The sequence below is a fragment of the Meleagris gallopavo genome, chromosome 15, assembly GCF_905368555.1.
Source record: "Meleagris gallopavo chromosome 15, MGAL_WU_HG_1.1, whole genome shotgun sequence".
Taxonomy (NCBI): Eukaryota; Metazoa; Chordata; class Aves; order Galliformes; family Phasianidae; genus Meleagris; species Meleagris gallopavo.
The window spans coordinates 16,066,833-16,088,564 of NC_139418.1; the positions used below are offsets into that span (position 1 = coordinate 16,066,833).

General features: G+C 41.2%; 1 protein-coding gene across 6 annotated transcripts in view; it reads right to left on the bottom strand.

The window, feature by feature from the left end:
- RAPGEF6 (Rap guanine nucleotide exchange factor 6) overlaps positions 1 to 21,732 on the bottom strand; it is a 106,802-nt gene that overhangs the window by 24,691 nt on the left and 60,379 nt on the right. For 3 of the 6 annotated variants that reach the window (XM_085237022.1, XM_085237017.1, XM_085237020.1), the window contains exons 7-20: positions 21,043 to 21,174; positions 15,178 to 15,361; positions 14,204 to 14,340; positions 13,114 to 13,272; positions 12,421 to 12,573; positions 11,796 to 11,960; positions 10,513 to 10,620; positions 9,968 to 10,171; positions 9,085 to 9,193; positions 6,925 to 7,168; positions 6,090 to 6,247; positions 5,039 to 5,053; positions 3,291 to 3,531; positions 1,817 to 2,200 (exon numbers count right to left, since the gene is read on the bottom strand). In XM_085237022.1, the coding sequence (XP_085093148.1) occupies positions 1,817 to 2,200; positions 3,291 to 3,531; positions 5,039 to 5,053; positions 6,090 to 6,247; positions 6,925 to 7,168; positions 9,085 to 9,193; positions 9,968 to 10,171; positions 10,513 to 10,620; positions 11,796 to 11,960; positions 12,421 to 12,573; positions 13,114 to 13,272; positions 14,204 to 14,340; positions 15,178 to 15,361; positions 21,043 to 21,174 (2,393 nt within the window). The remainder of the gene's footprint in view (positions 1 to 1,816; positions 2,201 to 3,290; positions 3,532 to 5,038; positions 5,054 to 6,089; positions 6,248 to 6,924; positions 7,169 to 9,084; positions 9,194 to 9,967; positions 10,172 to 10,512; positions 10,621 to 11,795; positions 11,961 to 12,420; positions 12,574 to 13,113; positions 13,273 to 14,203; positions 14,341 to 15,177; positions 15,362 to 21,042; positions 21,175 to 21,732) is intronic. The other 3 variants (XM_085237023.1, XM_085237019.1, XM_085237021.1) reach the window with 1 other exon arrangement.

The following is a 21,732-nucleotide window of genomic DNA, read 5'->3' on the forward strand; positions in this document are numbered from 1 at the left end:
GCCGCTCGCTCTTGTAAGCAAGAGAGAGAGAGAACTGTAGACAGAATGATTGCTCCTTATTCACAAGGTATGAACTTGGAGTTCGCCTGCCAAAACAGCACTGAGGATCATTTAATTTGCAAACCACTTTTCTCCTGTGAAAATGTTTACTGCAAATAAGGACAAAAAAGTGAGAAATTCATGTGGCAAACACACGGCTGCAGAGGCAGTGGAGAAGGGCAGCAGGCAAAATGGCAACGCCTGGGAGAACTATAAGGGAGCACTGAGTGACTGACCTCAGAGAGGCAGATAAGCTGCACCTTGTCACTGTGCCCCACTCCCAACTAAGAAAAGATATATCCAGAATTAGTTGGACACAGTAAAAAAAAAACTGATTAACTATAATCACTCCCCATGATAAGTGGCCACCAGTTTTGCTGAAGAAGTGTGACAGTCATTGCAAAGTTTGACCCAGTGCTTCTACGTGCAGTTCTGAAAGGTGATGTCCTCCAGCATTCGCTGTCAAACCTGGACTGATGCAATTTGCTTTCTTAAGAAGATTGTTCCTCAGTTTAAAAGTCTCCAAAACTTCTTTTGCTGTTTTTTTTGACCATAGAGTTCTCCCCACGCTATGGTAAAGTCACAAACAAAGCCTTCTCTCATGAGAAATCTAACATATGTCCCCACACAGCTTCTCTTTTCTGTGCTATATTAAGATGGTATCTTCCTGTTTCATGTAACACATGGCATCGTATTGACATGAAATGCAAGGCAGGAAAGAGAATCCTTGTGCCATATGCCAACAGAAACATATTCCTCTGGAAACCAGGGCAAAATAAAAGCTAATTTATTTGCTATTTTTTGATCAAAGACCACTTCAGTTGTGGCCTTGTGAGGCTGAACTCAGAAATAAGACAAGTTAATTTTCCACCTACAACAAAGCATGGGAGATTAGGAAGCAGGAAATAGAAGTTACACTCAGCATCCACATTTGTTTTCACCACGTACCAAGTACTCCCAGCCCTGATGGCTGAGCAGCATCTTCTAAGGGAATTCATTAACTCTTTAATATATGGCTAAACAGAAGCCTGTATCATTTGATACAACGGCAAGACATGGAAGCAGATCTTCTAAAATTAAAATTATAAAATGGCATTTTCTAAGACAGGTGCTGGGATGCAGTACGAATCCAGAGCTCTGCCTGATGAATCACAGTGATTTTTTCTTTTTAATACAATCAGGGCTTTGCAAAGCTGCAAATAAAGGAAGTGCTGAACTGACACCATTGAAGTCAAAGTAGCAGCACCTAGTATAAATCAGAAGAGAAAGTCTAATTGTGAAGAGAAAAAGAGGAACGAGCCGATGAGTAGAAAGAATGAGAAGGAATATTAAACTAACCAAGATTGATTTGAGGAAGTCCTTACAATGAAAGAAACAGTAATCTCATCACTGCAGATATGACTCAATGCACACTGAAAAAGTAACACTGACTGAAAAAAGGGAAGCTGGGTGCTAGAATCACAGAAAATGGCAGCAACTTTCAGGCACGTTTCTGGACTTCATCAATCAAACGGTGTTCTTGTCCAAATCTTCTCCTTCCCTGCTAGGGAATGGTTAAAGAGGAGACAGTCACACACGGAGACTGAGCTTCTGAGGACAAGGGAGGCACAGAACGCAGTGACAGTGGTCCACTCTGGCATTCTGAAAAGCCTGGCACTTCCCTTGACACTACCCCACACCACTGGCAATCTGTGAAGATACACCTTCTTTTCAGTTCACATTAACAGAGCTGCCCGTGACACCACAAATCAGATCTGACAAATGGGAAGTGCTTTACCTTATAACTGCAAACATGGAATTGAAGTTCTTGCACTCTCGACAGTGGAGGGCAATTTTAATAAAATGCTTAATAATCTTCATCCTTTTGAGTTGGTTGGGCTCTGCTAAAATCTCCATGGCAACCCAGAAGGTCTCTTGATTTATGACATCCTCAAACTGCTTCAAGTGAGCATTTCCTGTTTTGGAGTCCAGCTTATAAAGGTCATCGATGTACTCCGTAGGCTCAATGTTACGAAATAACTCGAAGTCTCTCATGGAAAGCTGAGTGGCCACCTCAATGGTGCTCAGCTGTAGGAGGGAAATCTGGCTCTCTCTCAGCAGCTCTTGAGCATCCTCATCTGAGCACAAGGTTTCCGTCTCCATGTTGTTTTTCAAATAGTACCTAAGAACAATCGAGTTGCAACAGAATGTTAGAGATGCTCTTCAGAGGGTGCGTGAGAACAAAGGCACTGAACCACAGCCAAGCAGACATTACTGACACCACAGGGGTGTTTGGAGGAGAGCATTTCCACCTTGTTGGTGACAATCGAGAATAAGAGGCAAAGAGAGAGGCAGGGACAGCATACCCTTTGTACACTGCGTACCTCATCCTTCAGCATTTCAAAGCAGTTTCAGTCTACCTCTTTGCTAACGTTTTCTGTACTGTACTCAGTAACATGCTGCAGCTTGCATCTTCAAAAAAAGGTCACTTTTCCATTTGTAAATTTAGCAGAGAAATAACACTTTAAATGCACATTAGTCTTGAGAAATCTCTCATTTATGTATTTCTCCATTTCTTAAACAAATTAAGCATGGTTTCTTATGTAAATACAGTGTGGCATATTAATATTTACATGAAACTCACAGTATTCAGGAAATGAAAAGGTATCTGGAAAATTAATTTCCATGGTCCAAAGCAGTTCGTTTTCAGATATATAGAAGTTTATTTCTCATAAATTCTCTCTGTTGCTCAGCAGAGAAGACTAAAGAAGTTTTTACTTAATAAACTTCTTTCTGGCATGGACCAGGTCATCAGATAGAGCCGAAGCACTTTAGATGTCAGAAAACATTTGTAACAGTTTACATAAAAATGGAAGAATTTATCTCAGGTTAGTATCAGTTCATTGCAACATGACATCACTGGCAACAGTTAATTGCATACTTTAATCCTGAAGTACATATGGAAAGTGTCAGATGGAATACAAGTTCTTCTTTTTAAGTGAAGGCCACTATATGTTATCCTGATTTGCTGAATTTAGCTCTCACAAAGAGAGCTTGCTGTAAAGTCAGGGAGGACGTTTTTGCTTAAGGAAAAGGAAGGTAAAACAGGGAGAGAAGGAAAGAGAAGGAAAGCACTGCTGACATTTACTTGCTTACTCTTCCAACAGACACCCGTCTGTTCCCATTAAAACATCCCTCCCCGCATTCTTTCAGATGCTTCAACCCTAACACGCAAACAAATCCCAACCGAACCCCAAACAAGGCTGCATTACCTCCCATTGAGCTGAATCCTGTCGGCCAGCTTTGAGAACTGATCAGGAAGGCGGCGCTGCTTGATGACCCCCTCGGGGCTGACGGACACCTCGCACAGGGAATACGTGTCCGGGGCGCCGGTCAGGTTGAACTCGTTGACGGCGTGACTCACCACCTCCTTGGCCGTGGTGTCCTTGCTGATGATGATGTAACAGCTCTGCTGGTCTGCTTTGAAAACTCTTATTACTTGGTCCGGAATATCTGAAATAACAGAAGAACACCTTGAAAGTGGGAAGTTATTTTTCATGTAAAAAGACAAGAGGTCGTTTTCTGCATCGTTTGGTAAATGTCCACTTAAGCATTCAGTCTTTGAATGGAAAAAAGAGGAGTCTTTCGCCTCTCTGCCATTTCCACAACTGAATTAACTTCTATGTTATCCCACGAACACAAAGCTCCAGACATCCACATATCCAATGACTGTCCTGTACAGGGCCCTTCTCAGCGTACATCAAAATCCTTGGAAGCATTGCTCCTTTTTGGCTGTTTTCCTGTGATCCAGAGTTGAGTTGAGTGCCAAGGTGCTCCTCCAGAGAGGTGCATGCGCCGTGGGCAGGAAAATGCAGATGAGAAGGGAGACCTGGCTGCATCTGTGAGCGAGTGCACACTTCTACACTCCCCCTCTCAACCTGAAGGAACTCAGCTGCAGCCAGCAGCTAATTCTTTTGCTAGTGCACCTATTTAAAACATATCTTAGGAATTATAAACGTGCCAGAGAACAGTTTTATCTGGGGCAGACTATCACATGAAACAACTGTTTAAAGAAATACAAGTTTAGTTCATAACTTGACACTTGGAAATAATTCTCTCCATTACAGTTATTACAGATTCTCAAAATATCTGACTGGCAAAAAAAAAGTCTGAGGTAAATGTATCTGTAAGCCCCACAGCAGAGATGCCCAGGGCTATTGCAGAGGTGCCTCCTCTCCCTGTTACTCGCCCAGCCTTTAATAATCTCAGTGGTAAGAGCCACATCCACAGACAGGGGCTGGCCAGGCAGGGCATCCCCCGCCCAAGGGAATTATTTGGGAAATGTCTGCGCTCATTAAAATCATCACAGATTAACACAAGAGCCAAAACGTCTACACTGTGTTATTAGCATACCTAAAAATCAGAACACACTCAAGTTTAAAGCCCAAACTGAGGTCTCGTTTGGAAGAAAAGGAATGCCATGCAACCAGAACACGATGTGACTTGTAAGTAGCAGGTGATGGAACACCTCATCTCATCGCCTTTTCTTTTAAGCAGGTAAATGTTAGTAGAAAGTACTTTCCTACACACCATTCAAGTTTTGACTGAACAGGATGCATTTCCAGTTTGCATGCACATATTCTAGTTAGACAAAGTTCAAAAGCAGAACAAACCCAATCTCAAAATGCATTATCATCCAGTCTCCATAAGAGGGATGCAAGTAATTACATCTGTGTAAAGCAAGGTCCCAGAGAAGTGAAGCAGCCCGACTGATATGTCTTTCAGCATATCAGTGGCAGAAATGGGAATTAAATGAGGCATTCTCTGCTTCAGCCCAGCCCTCTGCCACGAGCTACAGTGCTCAGAAGGAGCTCCTATGGACTTTTATTAAAGGGAAGCTCACAGGACTCATGACTACCCACTGCCCAGACAGTATAACTACACCAGTGCAATGTGTTATGTTATCAGGCAAGCCATGCAATATTAAGGCCTTCAGGATGCTGTACATCGGGATACTTACAGTAAAACCCAACAGCTGCGGGCAGGAAAAAAAGAGAAACACCGTGTCAGCATCAAATCAAGATGTAGATGTTTACAAAACTTAAAGAGCACGTATTAGATGGTCAGAAATATTTTGGTTTACTCTAGCATTCAAAAATAATTGCATAGTTGTTATGGTAAACTTGTGAAGGACCAGTAATCTGCTGCTCATATGATGCAGTAATCTGTACAGTAGCCGAGAACATGTGAGTAGCTCTCTCCTCTCACATGTACACAGTAATAAAATGGGTCTCCAGAAAGAAAAGGAGCTTATTTGCTATGGATATTTATGCATTTGATAGGATACATTTGTTCCTTTTAAAGGGGAAAACTGCAAGTTTAAATAAACATAAGCTGTAGCCAGAAGGCTCTTCACAGAATATGTAATTATGCACAGAACTTACATCTGAAATAGGGAAACGTGATTCTGACTTGACATGTTTACAGGCAGCTGCATGTAACAGCAAATACCTCCTGCAGCCACCCTATCTACTGTGCTCCTTCAGTATCAGCAATGGAAGCCCAGATTGCAAATCTCAAAACACTTTTCAGTTTTTCAGACATATAAATGAACGACCTTAAAGACTGCAAGATATTATATAAAAAATAATGTAATTATGTTGGTACCAACGTTGTCTAATTCTATCCACAGTATTGTTTGGAATATATACAAAAAGATGGTGGATGGAGAAGTCAAGTCACAGAAGAATTGGTACTGGGAAGAGATGATAACACAAGACAGGTGCAGAGGACGACAACCTGCTTCCACCAGAGCTCTGGTAAATCAAAGACATTTATGGGTGGGAAAATGTATGTATTTATTTATTTACTTAAGAGAAACCAGGTCTCACACTACAGAAAAGCAGGGAACTGAGGTTTGGGCTCTGTTTGGACCCTGCTGCCAGTTTGGACCCGTTAGGGTCACAGGAGGAAGAGGTAACCTCACTCAGTGTGTTTGAAGCTGGCAGAAGGTGTAATTTCCCCCCCAGAACCAACTGCCTTGTAATTACCAAGCTCATGCTCCTGTTTACCTGAAGGATTAGAGAAATCCAGGATGCTCGTCGTAGGCTGCAGCAGGTCGGGGCTGCTGGATGAGAGGGTCCCAGGAATAGGCATGATGGCCAGGCTGTGCCGGCACTGCCGCGTCCCAACGATGCTGTCGTCCTGCGATTGGCTCACGCTGCCATCACTGCAAAACAAATTGGTTTCAATCAGGTGGGTTAGGTTCTGCATGATCATCTTGGGATGAGTGAATCTTGGGGAAAATAGCAGCAGTCAGATGTTTTAATTAAATGCTGTAGGCGAGCTTTAAGAACAGAGACTAAGGGAATGTGTGTTTGAAAGTGTTCACTGGGACAGAAAGAATATTCTGGTTTTGTTCTGCAGTTCAGGCCTCACAGTGGCCTTCCAATATTTGAAGGGAGCATATAAACAGGAGGGAGAATGACTGTTTGTGAGGGTGGATAGTGACAGACAAGGGGAAATGGTCTTAAAATGAGACAGGGGAGGTTTAGGTTGGATATTAGGAGGAAGATTTTCACACAGAGGGTGGTGAGGCACTGGAACAGGCTGCCCAAGGAGGCTGTGGATGCCCCATCCCTGCAGGCATTCAAGGCCAGGCTGGATGTGGCTCTGGGCAGCCTGGGCTGCTGGTTGGTGACCTGCACACAGCAGGGGGTTGGAACTGGATGAGCACTGTGGACCTTTTCAACCCAGGCCATTCTATGATTCTATGATTCAGATTTACTGCATTTTAGAAGAAATAAAAACAATAACAAAAAATAAAAAGCAGCATGGACGTGTCTGAAGATACGAAGCAGCTCCAATAAGGAACAACTGCTGTTCAACCAGGAGAGCCCAACGCACCTGAAGAGTTTTGGAGGCAAGATGCTGAATCGAGTCTTGTCTAAAATTTTCCTGATTCTGTTTCTCCCACCAGATACGGTGTTTGCTTTCAACTTCTTGTTTCCTTTTTCACGGGGGAACATCTGTTCCACATCTCCAGGCATATCTGGGATGGAATAACGGTTGTTTTTCTTTTCTGCAATTTTCGGAATATGTGGAATTCCATTCTTCTCCTGCCCTATCCTGCAGAGCAGCTCCTTAAACACTGAAAGGGAAGATACAACCACTGTCATTTACCTTTGCACACCTAAACCTTCGTGTTGCATTCTTCTTTCCCCTCAAACCTTTGGTTTCCCACATACCTGCAGAAAAATTAAAGCAGAATCCAAAACAGAAAGGTAATGCACTGCCAAACCAGGCCATAGATTACATTTTAATCTTGATTCTAAGGGGGCAGATCTTTTCCCATTTAAGGTTTGCTGTGGAATTCCTTGGCAGAAAGTGTAACCCCAAATGTTTAACAAAAAACGATGCCCCATTCTGCACAGCTGGGCTCTCCTGGCTACTTTCAGAATGAGCACAAACCTCAGCAATTTAATGAAGATATTCCAGCCTTCACGAAGGCAGTCAGATCAATAAAAAGGAACCTCTACATTCACACCAATCTCCTCTATGTATTTAATGACTGTTGCCATCTGCATCTTTGCTAACGGTGCAGACGCATCGTGAAGAACTTCAGGACAGCTCAGGATTTTCTTTTTTCCTTCATTTTCCCTCAGTAAAACGTAAGGTGCATCAAACCTCCTCCTGCATTTATCAAACTAAGGCAGTCAATTGCTGAGACTCCCAAAAGATATGAGGAAAAAACCCAGTCTTCATTGTTCCTGTTTCTCCCCACAAATAAAAGGTAAAATCGAATTGTTCAGACTGGTTTATCAATGCATAGGGGTTTTCCTGTTTGTTGTGGGGTCTTTTGTTTTTAAATCTTTGAGGTCACTCATGTCAGAAATTTGGTACTTTCTGTTGAAAGTTTGGTACCAAGAGAACACAGTGCTGTGCAGATCTGATTTCTTGGCCTTACAAACAAGACATGAGGGACTTCATGTATATTCACAGTCAAACCGAATATTTCTATGATGTGACACAATTTCTGGCTACAATCCTTCACCATACAAACTCAAATCTAAGAATGGGGATTGTCCACTGCCAATACCAGGCACTTAGCACTCAATTAAAAGGACAGAATCACAACTACTGCAGTTCAAAACAGCTTCACGACATGAATTCATTAAAACATATCAGAGAAATCATCTTGAAAATTTATCAGCTTGCAGGAAAAGAGGTTGGAATCCATTTGTATGCAACCATCACTGCCTCAGCTCAGCAATGCTTTATTTTATGCCATTTCATTAGTCTAGTCGACTGATTACTGCAGTTGTTCTATGCTGTCATTAGAGTTATGATAATAAATAACAGCTAAGATCTTAAAACTTTTTACCTGCATGGTGATAAATAGAAAATCATAACTGAAAAGAAAACTCATAGGGAACACAGGCAGGTAACCAGCAGGAGGAAATATTAGAGGGGAACCACCATTAGCTCTCAGATACCACTACAGATCTATCTGGTATGTACAGCCTTGTTCTTTCTGTAGCTATGGTTATTCTGTTTCCTGAACAGGATTATGGAAAGAGAACAGATGGTTTGAATGAGTGTTTAAGGAGGTATTTATGTGTTTATATTCACACTGACAATTAAAAGCTAACATTTATATACTACACCACTTTTTATATTCCCTTATCGATTTCAGATATAAAGGCCATTTATCCTATTGTTCTTACTGCCATCATAAAAAGTTTTATGAAAACCCAGTTTGACATTTTTGCTGTTTCTTGGCAAAATACTTTGGCCCAGCTCCTCTGGCTCCGTGTCAGCCATATCGCATGCAGGGACACTAAAGCTGCTTAAGCAGCCGTTGGAGGATTTCTCAGGGAGCAGAGCGCTGGCTATGCTGGCTCAGTGCCTCCCAATGAGCAGCACGTGGCTGCACACTCCGAGCAAATGGAGGCACAACGAGGGGACTCCTGCGTGATCTTTCACTCCCAGAGCAAGTTCTAAGCCAGAGAGACTGGAGGTTTTGTGCACATTCACGGATATACATCACCTGTGAAGTCTACTCACCAAAAATGTTTGTTTTTACAGTAATGGAGAGATGAGTATTGTTCCTTAAGATTTCGAGAGCTTTTGCAAAGGTAATATTCTCAAAGTTCTGTCCATTTACTTCCATTATCTTTAAGGAGAAATGCAAATTGAACTATTAGAACAGCTGTTTAAAACGGAGTTACTTTACAACAGCTACAAATGTAAATGCAACAATACAAGCATGTTAAGTACTTGCCAGAAGTTATCATACTATCTTTACAGTAGTTGTACCATGAAAGCATCCTTGTAAAATAACTGTTTCGATTACCCTAATCAAGTTCCATCCTGTAAATGAGCCAGGAACTCCATTCCTACCCATCAACTACTTTTAACCAAACTCAACTTCTGGGACAACGTTCTTACATTTAGAATCTGCACCAGGTGGATCACCAGCTGCAGAGCTGGTACTACAACCAAAGCACAGATCAACTGCTGGGCCCCGAGGCTCCCCAGCCCCAGACTGGGATGCTGAACACCCATGAGAATCAACCCAAGAAAACAATGTGACAGCTTCAACCCAACCACATTTCCTCTAAATATATAAATATAAATAAATATATAAATAAATATAAATAAATATGGTCCTCTAAAGCAACCAAAATTTTCCACGATTTGTCTTCTTTTCTCCATTTTGTTTTTGAAATACTTAAATACTTTAGATATTCTGAATACTATTTAATAGGAACACATATTAAACATACAAACCTAAAGTTTTGTGGGTTTTTTTGCTTTTTTTTTTTTTTTTACTCTTATCTAACAGTCAACACTGTGATCTTTTCCTTGGAAACAATACAGTTGGCTAAACCAGATTTTTTAATTAAGAGATGGATGTTTAAAATTAACTTAGCTTTACATTTCCTACCTGATCACCACGCTTAAGTCCAGCTTCTGCAGCTTTACTGCCAATTTCCACAGTCTCAACAAAGATACCAAAACCTTTGTCACTTCCTCCAAGGAGGCTAAAAAAGAGAGGGGAGTCTCTGGAAGGCTTTTGCAAGGTAATTTGTCTCCATTTCGCCTTGGCAGCACAAGCAATATTCAGCAATCTGAGATGTCCCTTCATTTTCTGTAACACAAGAGACAAGAAACTGAGTGTGATGTTTCTTTTAGTAGAAATGGAAAAACAGTTGCATAGAAAAAAAAAAAGTGTCAGAAAGAGAAATTATGATCCCATGTATCCAGATCTTAATAAACGTTCTGCAGTGATGCAGACACATAAATGAGTGCCATGTGCACTATTTTATGAGAGCTTTGTACCTAAATATATATTTTATAACAAATACACCCATGTTAAAAGCCACCTATTCAGTGCTTTCTTATGGACTACAATGTGTTAACTCTTGCAAACACTGGAAAATGGAAATGCAGAATGTTAGAAGTGTGGCAGTTGTCCTTTCTCACTCCTACCGTATTTTCTAAGTTCTTTTCAAATTCTTCCAGAAATCGAGTCATAGCAGGATCACCTTCAAAGTCATTGAAATGGTTGTTCACCCACAGTAGAACCACTCTGGTAACCTAAAAAAAAAAAAAAAAGGATACATCAAAATGTTTTTTCTCCTACAGGCTGTAATCTACAAGCGAAAAAAGAATACAAGGACACAACAGAATAACACATCACAGATTAATGCATTCCTTAGCAGAAGCAGAAGCCATTTGCACTTGAAATCAACTCCTGATTTCCTTTCCTTGTGGAGATGAATGAAAAAAACACATCTCTGTATCTGGCTGATTACATCACCCACTACTCAGTGGCACACTCATCTACCTTCAGTTCTCTCTTCCTTTTGCCTTTCATAAAACATATCTTTTTAAAGCCTCCTAATTACATCCTCTCCTTTTGGAAGGAAGCTGTACAATGTAACAATAAAAAACTTGCCTCTAAGTTTTGAAGCTAATTGTTTGGGTTGCATTTATGTGTGCTACAGTTGTGTGCCATTCAGGACAAATTCAATCTGACAACTATTTTACCCATCCGCACCATTAAGAAATGCCAATCCAGGGCAGTTGCTCTTCTAAAAATAACAACTTCCTCTTCTATTTGCTGAGATTGCTTTCTTTTGCTTTCCTTCTTTACATTCGTTTTCTTAAAAAAAAAAACAGTTGTTGCCAGAAGGAGTAGATGGAAAAAGGGAGCAGCAGTAACCATAGTGAAGGAGCACAGCCAACTTCTTCCACAAAAACCTGCCTTGCCTCCATAGCTGAGTTTCCTTCGGCTCCATCTCAAACATATAAAACTGATGGCCAAGAATTTTACTGCCACCATTTTCAACAAACTGGATATGAGTACAAGTTCCAAACCATGTAAATTTTCCATACGTATCTGCACACAGTTACACGGAGTTGAACACGGTTCTATTCACAGAAGAGTTATTATCAGCAGCACAGTTTACTTTGAGTACAGACTTCACAGTAAGCTGCTCTAAGAAGGTACGTTCAAAACATTGAGAAACTCTACAAAGAACAATTATAGAAGGTGAACACAAGGCTGGTGTGAGAACGAAGGTGATATATCCAAGAAATCATGAACAAAAAAATCCCCCAAGCTGCTGGTAAAAAAAACAAGAAGGATTTCAGAGAGACAGGCGTTAAAATCTTAAAATTAAATAGGCAATCATCCTGCAGAAGAGAAGCAGTGACAGCATGCAGAGAGCCCCATGCCTGTTTATGACACTCCGGAGGCTGGAACCCACCTTATCCCTGAGGCTGTCCACTGTGAACCACTCCAGGAGTTTATTCCCAACCTCCAAGGGGCTCGTTAGGAACGTCCGGTACGTTAAAAGGAAATCTTCGATGTAAGTTGGGTCCACAATAGAATGTTCTTCTATCAAGTGCATGATGAGCCGCTCAGGTGTTGCCTTAAAAATGGAATGCAAATACAGCTGATATCTCCTGCCTGTTCCTCTCTCAGAGAGTCCCTGGGTTCCAAACTTCAGTTTGGAAAACTCAAGGAAAAAAAATGCACTAATAGATTTAAATCAAGTCCTCATGTTCCTCCCAGACCATTTTGCAGCTTGTAACTGGCCAGAGCAATCTGTAACATCTCATAACTTTGTTTATTACATACAGCTTAAGTTCCTTCAGACTACAGAAGCCAAACCACTACACAAGGAGAGATGTCAGTACAAACCCCAAAGGTCTACATTGATTAAAAGACATATGGAAGTAGATTTGCAGAGCAATACAAATTCCTTAGAATTAAATTTTCGAGGTGAGACAGACAAAACTGAACAAGAGTTCCAGATTTAAACCAAAATGAATAAAGGGTTAATTATTAAAGGCTTAATAGATCAATAGAAAGAATGGGAAGAAATTCACCTTGATAACAATGTGTCCTTTTCTGGTTCCACTGCGATCCAGCTCCCTGTGTTCCTTTACCATAACAATCTCTCCTTCTTCCTCAACTTTATGAGTGTTTTTTTCCACATGGTTCAGAATTCTCCAGTAGTCTTGCTGGGCTATACACACAAACTGTCCCAGACAACACGTGATCTTTAATAAATACTCAAAACGTGAATGTAGCCTCATGCCCCATCTCTGGGCTGCTCTGACACAACCACCATAGCACAGTACTTGCTGTTAGCCCCAGTCTGCTCTGCCCAGCTACACCAGAAAGTTATAAATAGAGGAAAATAACACTGATCAGCACGTTACGTCTCCAAAACATAATGATAATCATACAGAGAACAAACACTGCAAAAGCTGGCTATGGCTATTGTCTGTTTATCTGTTCTTACTGCACGTCGATCGCACACATAGCACAGCCAGGGTGAACTAAGGTTACATTTCAACAGAAAGCAAAAATTCCTGTTTCTCACACAACAGCAATGTAAAATAAATCTCCGCTACTCAGTGTACAACTAGCCTAACATGAGCAGAGCCCTTGGCCCATCCAATACCAACCTCCTTTCTTCTGCTCCTGGAATAACGATCATGCCTTAAGATGAAAGAATTTTTTCTTTTATTGGATGTTCAGAAATATGAGCAAGATGTGCAGAATTGTGACCTTACCTGACAGTCATCTACTTTGGTTCTGACCACTCCATTCATGTACTGTTTGTCCAAAGAGGGAGTAATCCCAAAACTATTTCCCATACAGAGGCTCTCGCTCTTCCCATCAGGATAGCTGATTTCCACTGTGCCATTTAAAATAACATACCAAGAATCGAGCTAGAGGGAGTGAAAAACAAATTTAAAAAGTGAAGCTCATTCAAAAAATTGCATAAGCTGTTCCAGCACTCTTATCTCAGAAAGCTTTATTCTTGCAGTCTCCAGTTTGTTGCCACCACAGTTTTGCAACATGTAATTCACCAGAAATGTGTACTGTAAAGCAAGCAATAAAGCTGACTGAAACAAGAATGCTTTTCAGCATTCTTCATTCATTTCAGTGCTAATTCAGTAGGGAGCAATGCTGATGAATAGATTGCTTTTTAATCAGTGTGCTAATTGCTACAGTATATTTATACTATTTAATGAGCATGAGGGCTCTTCCCCCCTCTTGGTCACTACTGGAACCAAGAGCACATTCAGCACCCACAGAGCATTGATGGGCTCCAGCTATCCCAGGTCTCTGGATCAAAGGACAGGGAGAGGCTGCAGGTAGGAATTCAGAGCACCAGTGCTGGGAGTCCAACCACTGCCTAACTGGCAACTGCTTCCAATGTAGATATTTAGGTTACGCTACCTACATCCTATTCAAGGATCCATCTCCATGATTATGGAGATTCTTACACTGTAAGAAGAGAGTTATTTGACCAATGGAAATTATGCATTTTTCTGTACAAGTAATTTCCAAAATAAACTCTTAGATTGTAGCACTTACAGTAATCCACAGCATAAATTACTGAATGCTGTTTTTGTTTTTATTTTTTTTCTATACTCACCCACAGTGAAGTCCTGAACAAGGAAGTCAAGAGCACACAGGCAGGATCTAACACATAGATGGACTAAAGTTCAGGGATTTCGGAAGTGGGTCACGATAAGAGATGAGGAATTCTCTAGCTTTCAGGAGTGGGAGAGCAGCAGAGAACATTCCCCAGCCCATCACCACTTGCAGCCTTCTGCCCATGGTGCTTCAACTGCGCTGCAGATAGTTACTTACTTCCTGGCCATCTTCAAGTATGATGGCTCCCGCTTGCTCCACTACTTCAAATATCATCACTGAGCAAAGCTCTCTTCTTACAGACATCGTCATGTTTGCGAAGGCAGGGAGTTGATGCATAAATTCCAATAATTGCTCTGTAAGACAAAGGAAACATTGGTATGAAGACTGCGAGGTCCAGGGGTTCCTTAGATATCGTGCCCTCCCACAGGTATATTAAACCTCAGGTTAATTCACGGAAGGAACTGCTCAGTGGTGTTACAATCCTTGTTAGTGCCTGCAGCTAAAGGAGCCCAGTATGCATTTTGTCATCAAAACCTGGGGAAAAAAACTTGGCTCCGCAGTCCTGATCGTGCCCTGATTGACTCTTAAGGCAGCAATCTAGCTAAGTGTAAAAGCACTTCAGCTTCAAACATTTAGAAGAAATAAAAATACCCTTACTGCACAGTAATTAAAAGTTTATCAAGAGCACAAAACGCTTCTCAGAGTTCAGAGAAGTAATGGAAAGTATAGTAGAACCTAAATTTTGCCATTAAACTAATGCCAATTTCCAGTTAGGCACTGCAATAAATTATTTTCCTTTCAAATATTTTGCAGTTTACGATTAAGCTTCTCTACACTGCAGCACCAGCACGTTCTCTTCAACATTCCATAATTAATTAATTCAACAGTCACAGGCAGTTAAAATTACCATGCTACGCTCCTATCAACAGATACAATGATTGTAACACTTAACACATAGTAACTTTCAAAGACTGTTTCTTCAAAATTCTTGAATTCTCAGAATACTCTTCCAGATAGAAGAAAAATCATTTAATTAACAGTATCCCTAGAGCAAAGAGATCTCTGGAAGGCATCATTCATAACGATGCTGATATACATTCAATATTAAGCTAACAGTTTACATGTACGCTCTCTGGCTGAAGTTCCACGACACAGGTTTATACAAAGATCTACTTTTTTTTTTTCCTTACCAATATCATCATCAGTTTTATCTGCAGGCTCTTTCTCAAGGCACTCTCGTACAACATCTCGTCCTAGAAGTGGATCTGAAGTTCTGTCAATATCTTCATCTTCCTCTTCTTCTTCATCTTCAGAGTCTACAGGTGCTTCTGGAAGACCTGTTAAATCAACATCTCCCATCTCACTTTCTGTAGCCTACAGAGAAGACATCCATCAGATAAAGACTTCAATGATTCCATTCAATTCATTTCGGTCTTATCTTAGTAGAGTTAATAATACAAAAAAATTCTATGACCAACAATTTAAACTAGAAAGTAGACAGTATAAATATATACCTGTGGCATAAAGCAACACCCTGCTACCGAATTATGATCACAAGTTCTGGATTGTGTACTGGGCCCGTGCTCCCCTTCCTTACTAATGACACTCCGATGATCCGCAGGCAATACAGGCCCACTGACACCAGCCGTGTGACATCGAGGGACAGTAATCCAGGCTGAGTGGGTACAATTAAAGGGATCTGATCTTACTTTTAATTCCAGTACTGTGCAATGGTTTGTAGTTTTGGTGTATGATCAATATGTCAGGTGGACAATATACCTCTGAAAAAAAGAGATGAGGATGACTACTCCCGTCTCTGCTGGCCAGTTCTCACTTCTTTATAGCGCGTAGAGCCTTGTGAGCTCACGTGAACAAATGGCTTCTCACAATTTAAGACTTAATATGAACCAAGTAGTAATATAATCCAGTAATAACAGTAGTCACCCAATGTCTATAGACACATTTCTGCTGTTATCAATAGATGGCAATATAGACATCAAACTGAGCAGACACACAAGGCCACAGTTTAAGATAAAAAAATGCTGGCACCAAAAAGCAGCATCACACAAGAACTGCTTGCAATATTTTCTCATGTAAAGTTTAAATGATGTAATGGAATGAAAATAACCTTCCAAACAGATGGGAGGCAAGAAAAAAGAAATAAAACCAAGCAGTTTCAAACTTCCAGTTTCCACAAAATACCTCCTCAATCGTTTTGTCTTAATTTAAGGCAGCATGCAACTGATCAACGGACACCTATTGTAAAATCCTCCGTAAACAAACTCCCACTGGCAGTTGTTAGACACAAATTGTTTAAACATTAATTTCTATGATTTCGTTTTGTAAAGAGCCATTGGTACACGATGTATTCCGAACACATATATTCCATTTTGGTACATTTTCAGAGGCACACATTTGAGAAGATGGCAAAACTATGAGTATCTATGCCCATCTCCTTTATTGTCATTCATTTTTACAACCATCGGAAGAGCCCCAGTGGAACCTTCCCCCACAGTCAATTAGAATATTGTTCATTAACACCAATTCCCTGACGTGCCCACAACATTTCACTTCCAGACACTTCATGAGAACGGCTGGAGAGCCAGCGATGAGCTAACGACTACAGCACAAAGCAGAGCTGTTAGATGTCTCTGCTCCATTGGGTGCAACCCAATGTTTGATGGCAGGATATTAAAAAGGAGATGGAACGCTCTTTGCTCTTCTGAAGTGAGAAATATTTATCAATAACTCAGTGACGGTTACTAATCCTGTCTCCTGTCTCCTGCTCCAAGCTCCAGACGTGACATAAGCAGCACAATGCTGAAGCATTGCTGTTTTGAAGTCTGAGTTGCATCACCAAAGCCAGCGTTGATTTGATCAGCAAAGCGCTGCCCCCGCGCTCCTCACAGGCTGCCAATGCAAACCCAACCTGGGGCAGATGGAGCAGCACTGCCCTCTGCACCAGGCAGACAAACACTGGGTCAGGTGTATTCCTGAGGTCTTTGCACTTGTCCTCCGTGTTACAATTACCCACCAAACCTAATTAAAAAAGCTTAAGCGACTTAACAAACGTTTCCTACAGAGCAGGGTGGCAAAACATAGGGTTAAATCTGTTTTTATTACATCACTTTGCTGGCTTATGGAGCTCACGCATTAACAGTTTTGGAATTAAGCCGAAGTGCAAATTGTGCTTGGAGAGCCTTGGCAGCACATGCTCAGTGCTGCATTTCATTCTAAGACCTTTCCAGCATCTCTTCATCTGAACAGCCACAATTCATATTCAATTTCCCAGGCAGAGTAAAACTGAGTACAGTGCTAATTCCCACTTCAATAACGTGAAGGTAACAAAATGGAGGATACAGGTTCTACAGGAAGGTGATATTTAACACGTGCTTTGTACAGCCTGCACGGAACAATTAACCAATCTTCCCTTTTCCTGATAAATAAGTTACAATTTGATCAAGCTGAATTCTTAAGAGAAAAATTCCGATTTACTGATTTACAGCAAATAAACCAGAAGCTCCAATCCTCAAACTTGGCACAAATATGGTTATTGACGATTGGGTCTATAGGGCAAAAATACCGACTGCCAACCCAGCTGGGGCAGCCCCAGCAGCACGCACAGCACAGGACACTGAGCATCAGCTCACTGTCAAAACCCTCGTTTGCTGTTTTAAAATCACGCCATTTCTACTTTATATATCACCTGTTAACTTCTTTAAGGAGACAACAAGACTGTGTTTGGCAAAGCTTGATCCTAGAGATGTCTGAGCATTGGCATCGGAAGCCAAGGAGCCCTCATAACTTTGGTGATCCTGACACGTATTCATGTGAAGGACTCTCTGTTCTGTAATAACTTTGCATAGCAGGTAATTTTAGTGCTCATGGCTCCTGGTGCAACCTGCTATTAACAACATGGGGTTTTTACTTTCCTTCATGTCAATTCTTTCAGGGGAAAGCTATCCAAGACTTCAGAATCGACAGAAAAGTCCTTAGTACTAACCCCTGATGCATATTGTATAGATAATCCATCTTAACTTAAAATCCTTAACCGCAGATGGAACTATTGCTGGGCAGTAACATTGCTGCCCACAAATAACACAAACTGCTGAAGTGACAAATGAGAGATGACAAAAAAAAAAAAAAAAAAAGGAGAAAAAAAACACTGAGCAAACCACTGACAGATCTAAACAGATAAGGAAAAATAGATGAGAATTTGTCACTCGATAAAAGAAGAGCATTGGAAGTCATTGATAAAGGCAACAAATCCATTGCACTCGAAGTGAGACCATGCCCACCCGGGCCTGGACATACAGCCTGGATTGCCTACGGTCCCCTTGCTGGCCTTCTTAGAGCCTACCCCATGAAAAAGCAAACGGAAATGTTTGCTCACTGTAATACCTGCAGAATAGCTTTTCCCTGAGGAAACCTATTACAAGGCCAAGGGGCTGTTTGCAGAAGTTATAATCCCTCATTTCGACTTATATGCATAACCACACAGCTTCTCCTAAGAGCCTGAACAGCCCAGCTCTGAAGGGAAGCAAACTGTCAGAAAGAGGCTGAAGAAAAACAAACACATAAATTAAATACGCTGTTTAAAAAAAAAAAAAATAAGTAGGAAAAGCTTTCAAACATAAATAAATGAAGGTGTGAAGGGAGAAAATATCATCATAAATTTATTCTCCTCAGCAGCTTTGGCTTCAGTGCAATGTGTTTGCAGCCGTGCTGCAGGCAGGGCTCGTTTCTTCTGAGCTCACCTTCAGCTCCTCTGCTCATTTCCTGCTTAACATCCTGCACTGAGAAGCAGCTGGAAGAAGTGAAAACTCATTTCAACGCTGTCGATGAATAAAGTGTACACAGATGAAGCAAAACCCTTTCCAAATCTTAATAAAAAAATGTTTCACCCTTTGTTTCTATCATTCTAATCTGTTTCCTGCTCTGGAATTACGGTTGCGCTACACACTAAAAATTAATGTTATGATATCAGTCATTCAAAAGGTCATTTCAAGGCTACATTAATAAAAATTATTTAGAAATACTCTTCCTTTGACATTAATGATAGTCCTGGAGAGTTTGGCACACAACAGGGATGAAACTGACAGCAAAAGCAAAGACAATGTTTTCCAAATGCTTCATGAAAAGCCTATTTTAATATGAGTAAATTTGTAATTCCTTCAGGGACATAAATTTCACCACCTTTGCAGTGCAGATTAAAATGCTACTCCTTCATTTATCTTATTTATGTAATTTTTATTTGTTTAACCATCACGCTCTTTTGGCATTTTCCTAAGAGCAGGAACGCAACATTTCAAACGCATTTAGCCACAGATGATAAGAGTATACCCTCCTTACTGGAACGGTATTTGCTCCATCAATAATACATTTGAAGTGCTTTTCACTTAGTAAAATCCTTCCAAACGGCTCAGGTAGACAGGCCAGCAAAAGTGCCGTGAGCTGCCCAGGTACCACAGCCACGCTCGTTCTGGTGAATGCAGCTAATTATTTTTTGAGCCAGGAGAATTAATTCCAAAGGGAGAAAAGGGGGAAAAAAAAAGCCAAAAAATAACGTGAAGAACAAAATCTTTCAGCACTGCTGCTAGGAGTGCAGGGTGCATTTGGAAAGAGCTGTTGACAATCAAAGCAATTCTGAGCTGTTGGTAGAGAGCAAATGGAAAGAAGTAAAATAATTGATTGAATGGGACAAACACATACTTTGAATGTCTTATCTTTGAAGTTAACTTAGTACTTTGCTGTAAATAAGATATACTATCAGTCTCTCTTTATTATACTGCACCCAGACAGTCCCTAGGAGAGGGGAACAGGTTTCTACATTCCAGCTACACCTACAGAACTCTCAACAGTTCCTATCTAGTTGGTAATGTAAGCAGATCTGAACTGGGAAGTGAAAAGCCGTGCCACTTCTGAGACAAACAAACTGCTCCCTCCATCAGAAGTGCACCCATGAACCTAGCTCTGCAATTTGGCACGAGGCAGCAGCTCTGCTTCGTTTACAGATAACGCACTTAATAAGTTATCTCTCAGTGTTCCTCAACTTCTATTCCCAACAAGAAACACTGGAATTTGCACAGTCAGTTGGTGCAGAGAGCATGTTTATTACCATGCTTCTGTTTGCAGAACAGGACATCTGCAGTGAGCAACAAATGCAAATAACCAAGGAAGGAACCCGACAGGCAAAAGGGTTTCATGAAATCTGCTCCATAATTCAGCACATAAATCACCACATATGTCTTTTAAAAGCAACAGCACACGTGCTGGTGCACAGAGAGGTGAAAAGCAAGGAGGGAGCTGTTGAGGTGGAAAGCAGCACTGGGTTTGCAGAAGCATTAGGAAGGGGAGGCAGTGATAAACTGCCACTGCTTTGGTGTCAGGCAATCTATAAGCAATTCCTCTTTTTCCAGAGAAAATGGAACAGGAACAAGGTGTTCTTAATGCTAACAAGACTGGGGGAAAAGAAACACATCAAAACCAAACTCTGAGTCTTCCCTTCATATGATAAAGCAAGAAATAAACCAGAACCAAGCTCCTTTTGTAGGATACTACATGGTATAGGAACTTGCTGCATTCTGTACTGCAACTCCACTCATTTTTATTATATTTTATTCTTTATCAATATAAGCTGTTTAGCAAGTATTGAATGAAACTGCAGTGAAGCCAAGCACTAACATTAGTGCTCACCTGCACACATACTGTCAGCACCACCCTCATCTGGTCACTGTCACCTACCTCACTGCTAACAGACTGTGTGCCAAGGAAAAGCCAAAAGGAAGTGCCATCAGAAGGGCATGCAGATGTCACTGCAGAAATGTTCCCACCAGGTCTGTGCAACGGCTCCTGATGGACTTCCGCCCAAATTCTGGCAGCCAACAGCAAATATAACAAACAACTGTGTGTGCTGAACGTCTGACCTCATGCTTTCTGATAACCAGCCGGCGTTACAGCAGCACAAAATGCTGCCAGAGCAATTAGGAAAGGCAAAATGCAATTTCCAGCTGGGGGGGTGGGGAAATAGAACTAAGAAACAAATGCAATTCTACCTGATAGATATCAGACAGGCTGCTGCTCCCAGAATCGCTGGCAATGCTGCACCCAGACTGGCTTGAAGGGACGTGAGTCACCTGAGGGTGAGGATTGTCTGTAAGATGCATCTTGGTAAGATCAGCTGGAAGCTGTAAACAAAAGGGATTTGGGGAAAAGGCAGGAAAAAGAAAAAAAAAAGGTCATATAAATCTGGTTTGCATGCAAAGTCATTAATGAAATTTTTGTTAAATATCTGAATATTCACCTGAAACCTGACACATATTTTGAGAAAATGTGAATTTAGATGAAGCCTGGCCAGTCACGCTTGTGATCTTACGGGACTGACATGTAATGATGCATCACCTGCAGAACAAAGGTCTGGCCCTTTGCAGCCCCCTGACACACACCAGCAGAACGGAGAGCCCACGAGGTGGTGAAGGGATAACGCCTGCCACAGTCCTAAACATCACCTCACCCTGCAATCCAGGATGAAGAGCGTAACTTAAAAATAGGGAAATTTGTTTTCAAGGTCTGAAATGCAAAAGATTGTTAAGCTGTCACAAATTGCCACTAACACCAAAGCAAACCAAACCGATCCTCCCAGGCGCAGATACCAAGCAGCAAACTCGATCCAAACACACAGGACACCCAACACTTTGAAGACTCTTTTTCGCCGCCAAGAAGTTTTACAGGCTGAAAAAACTTTG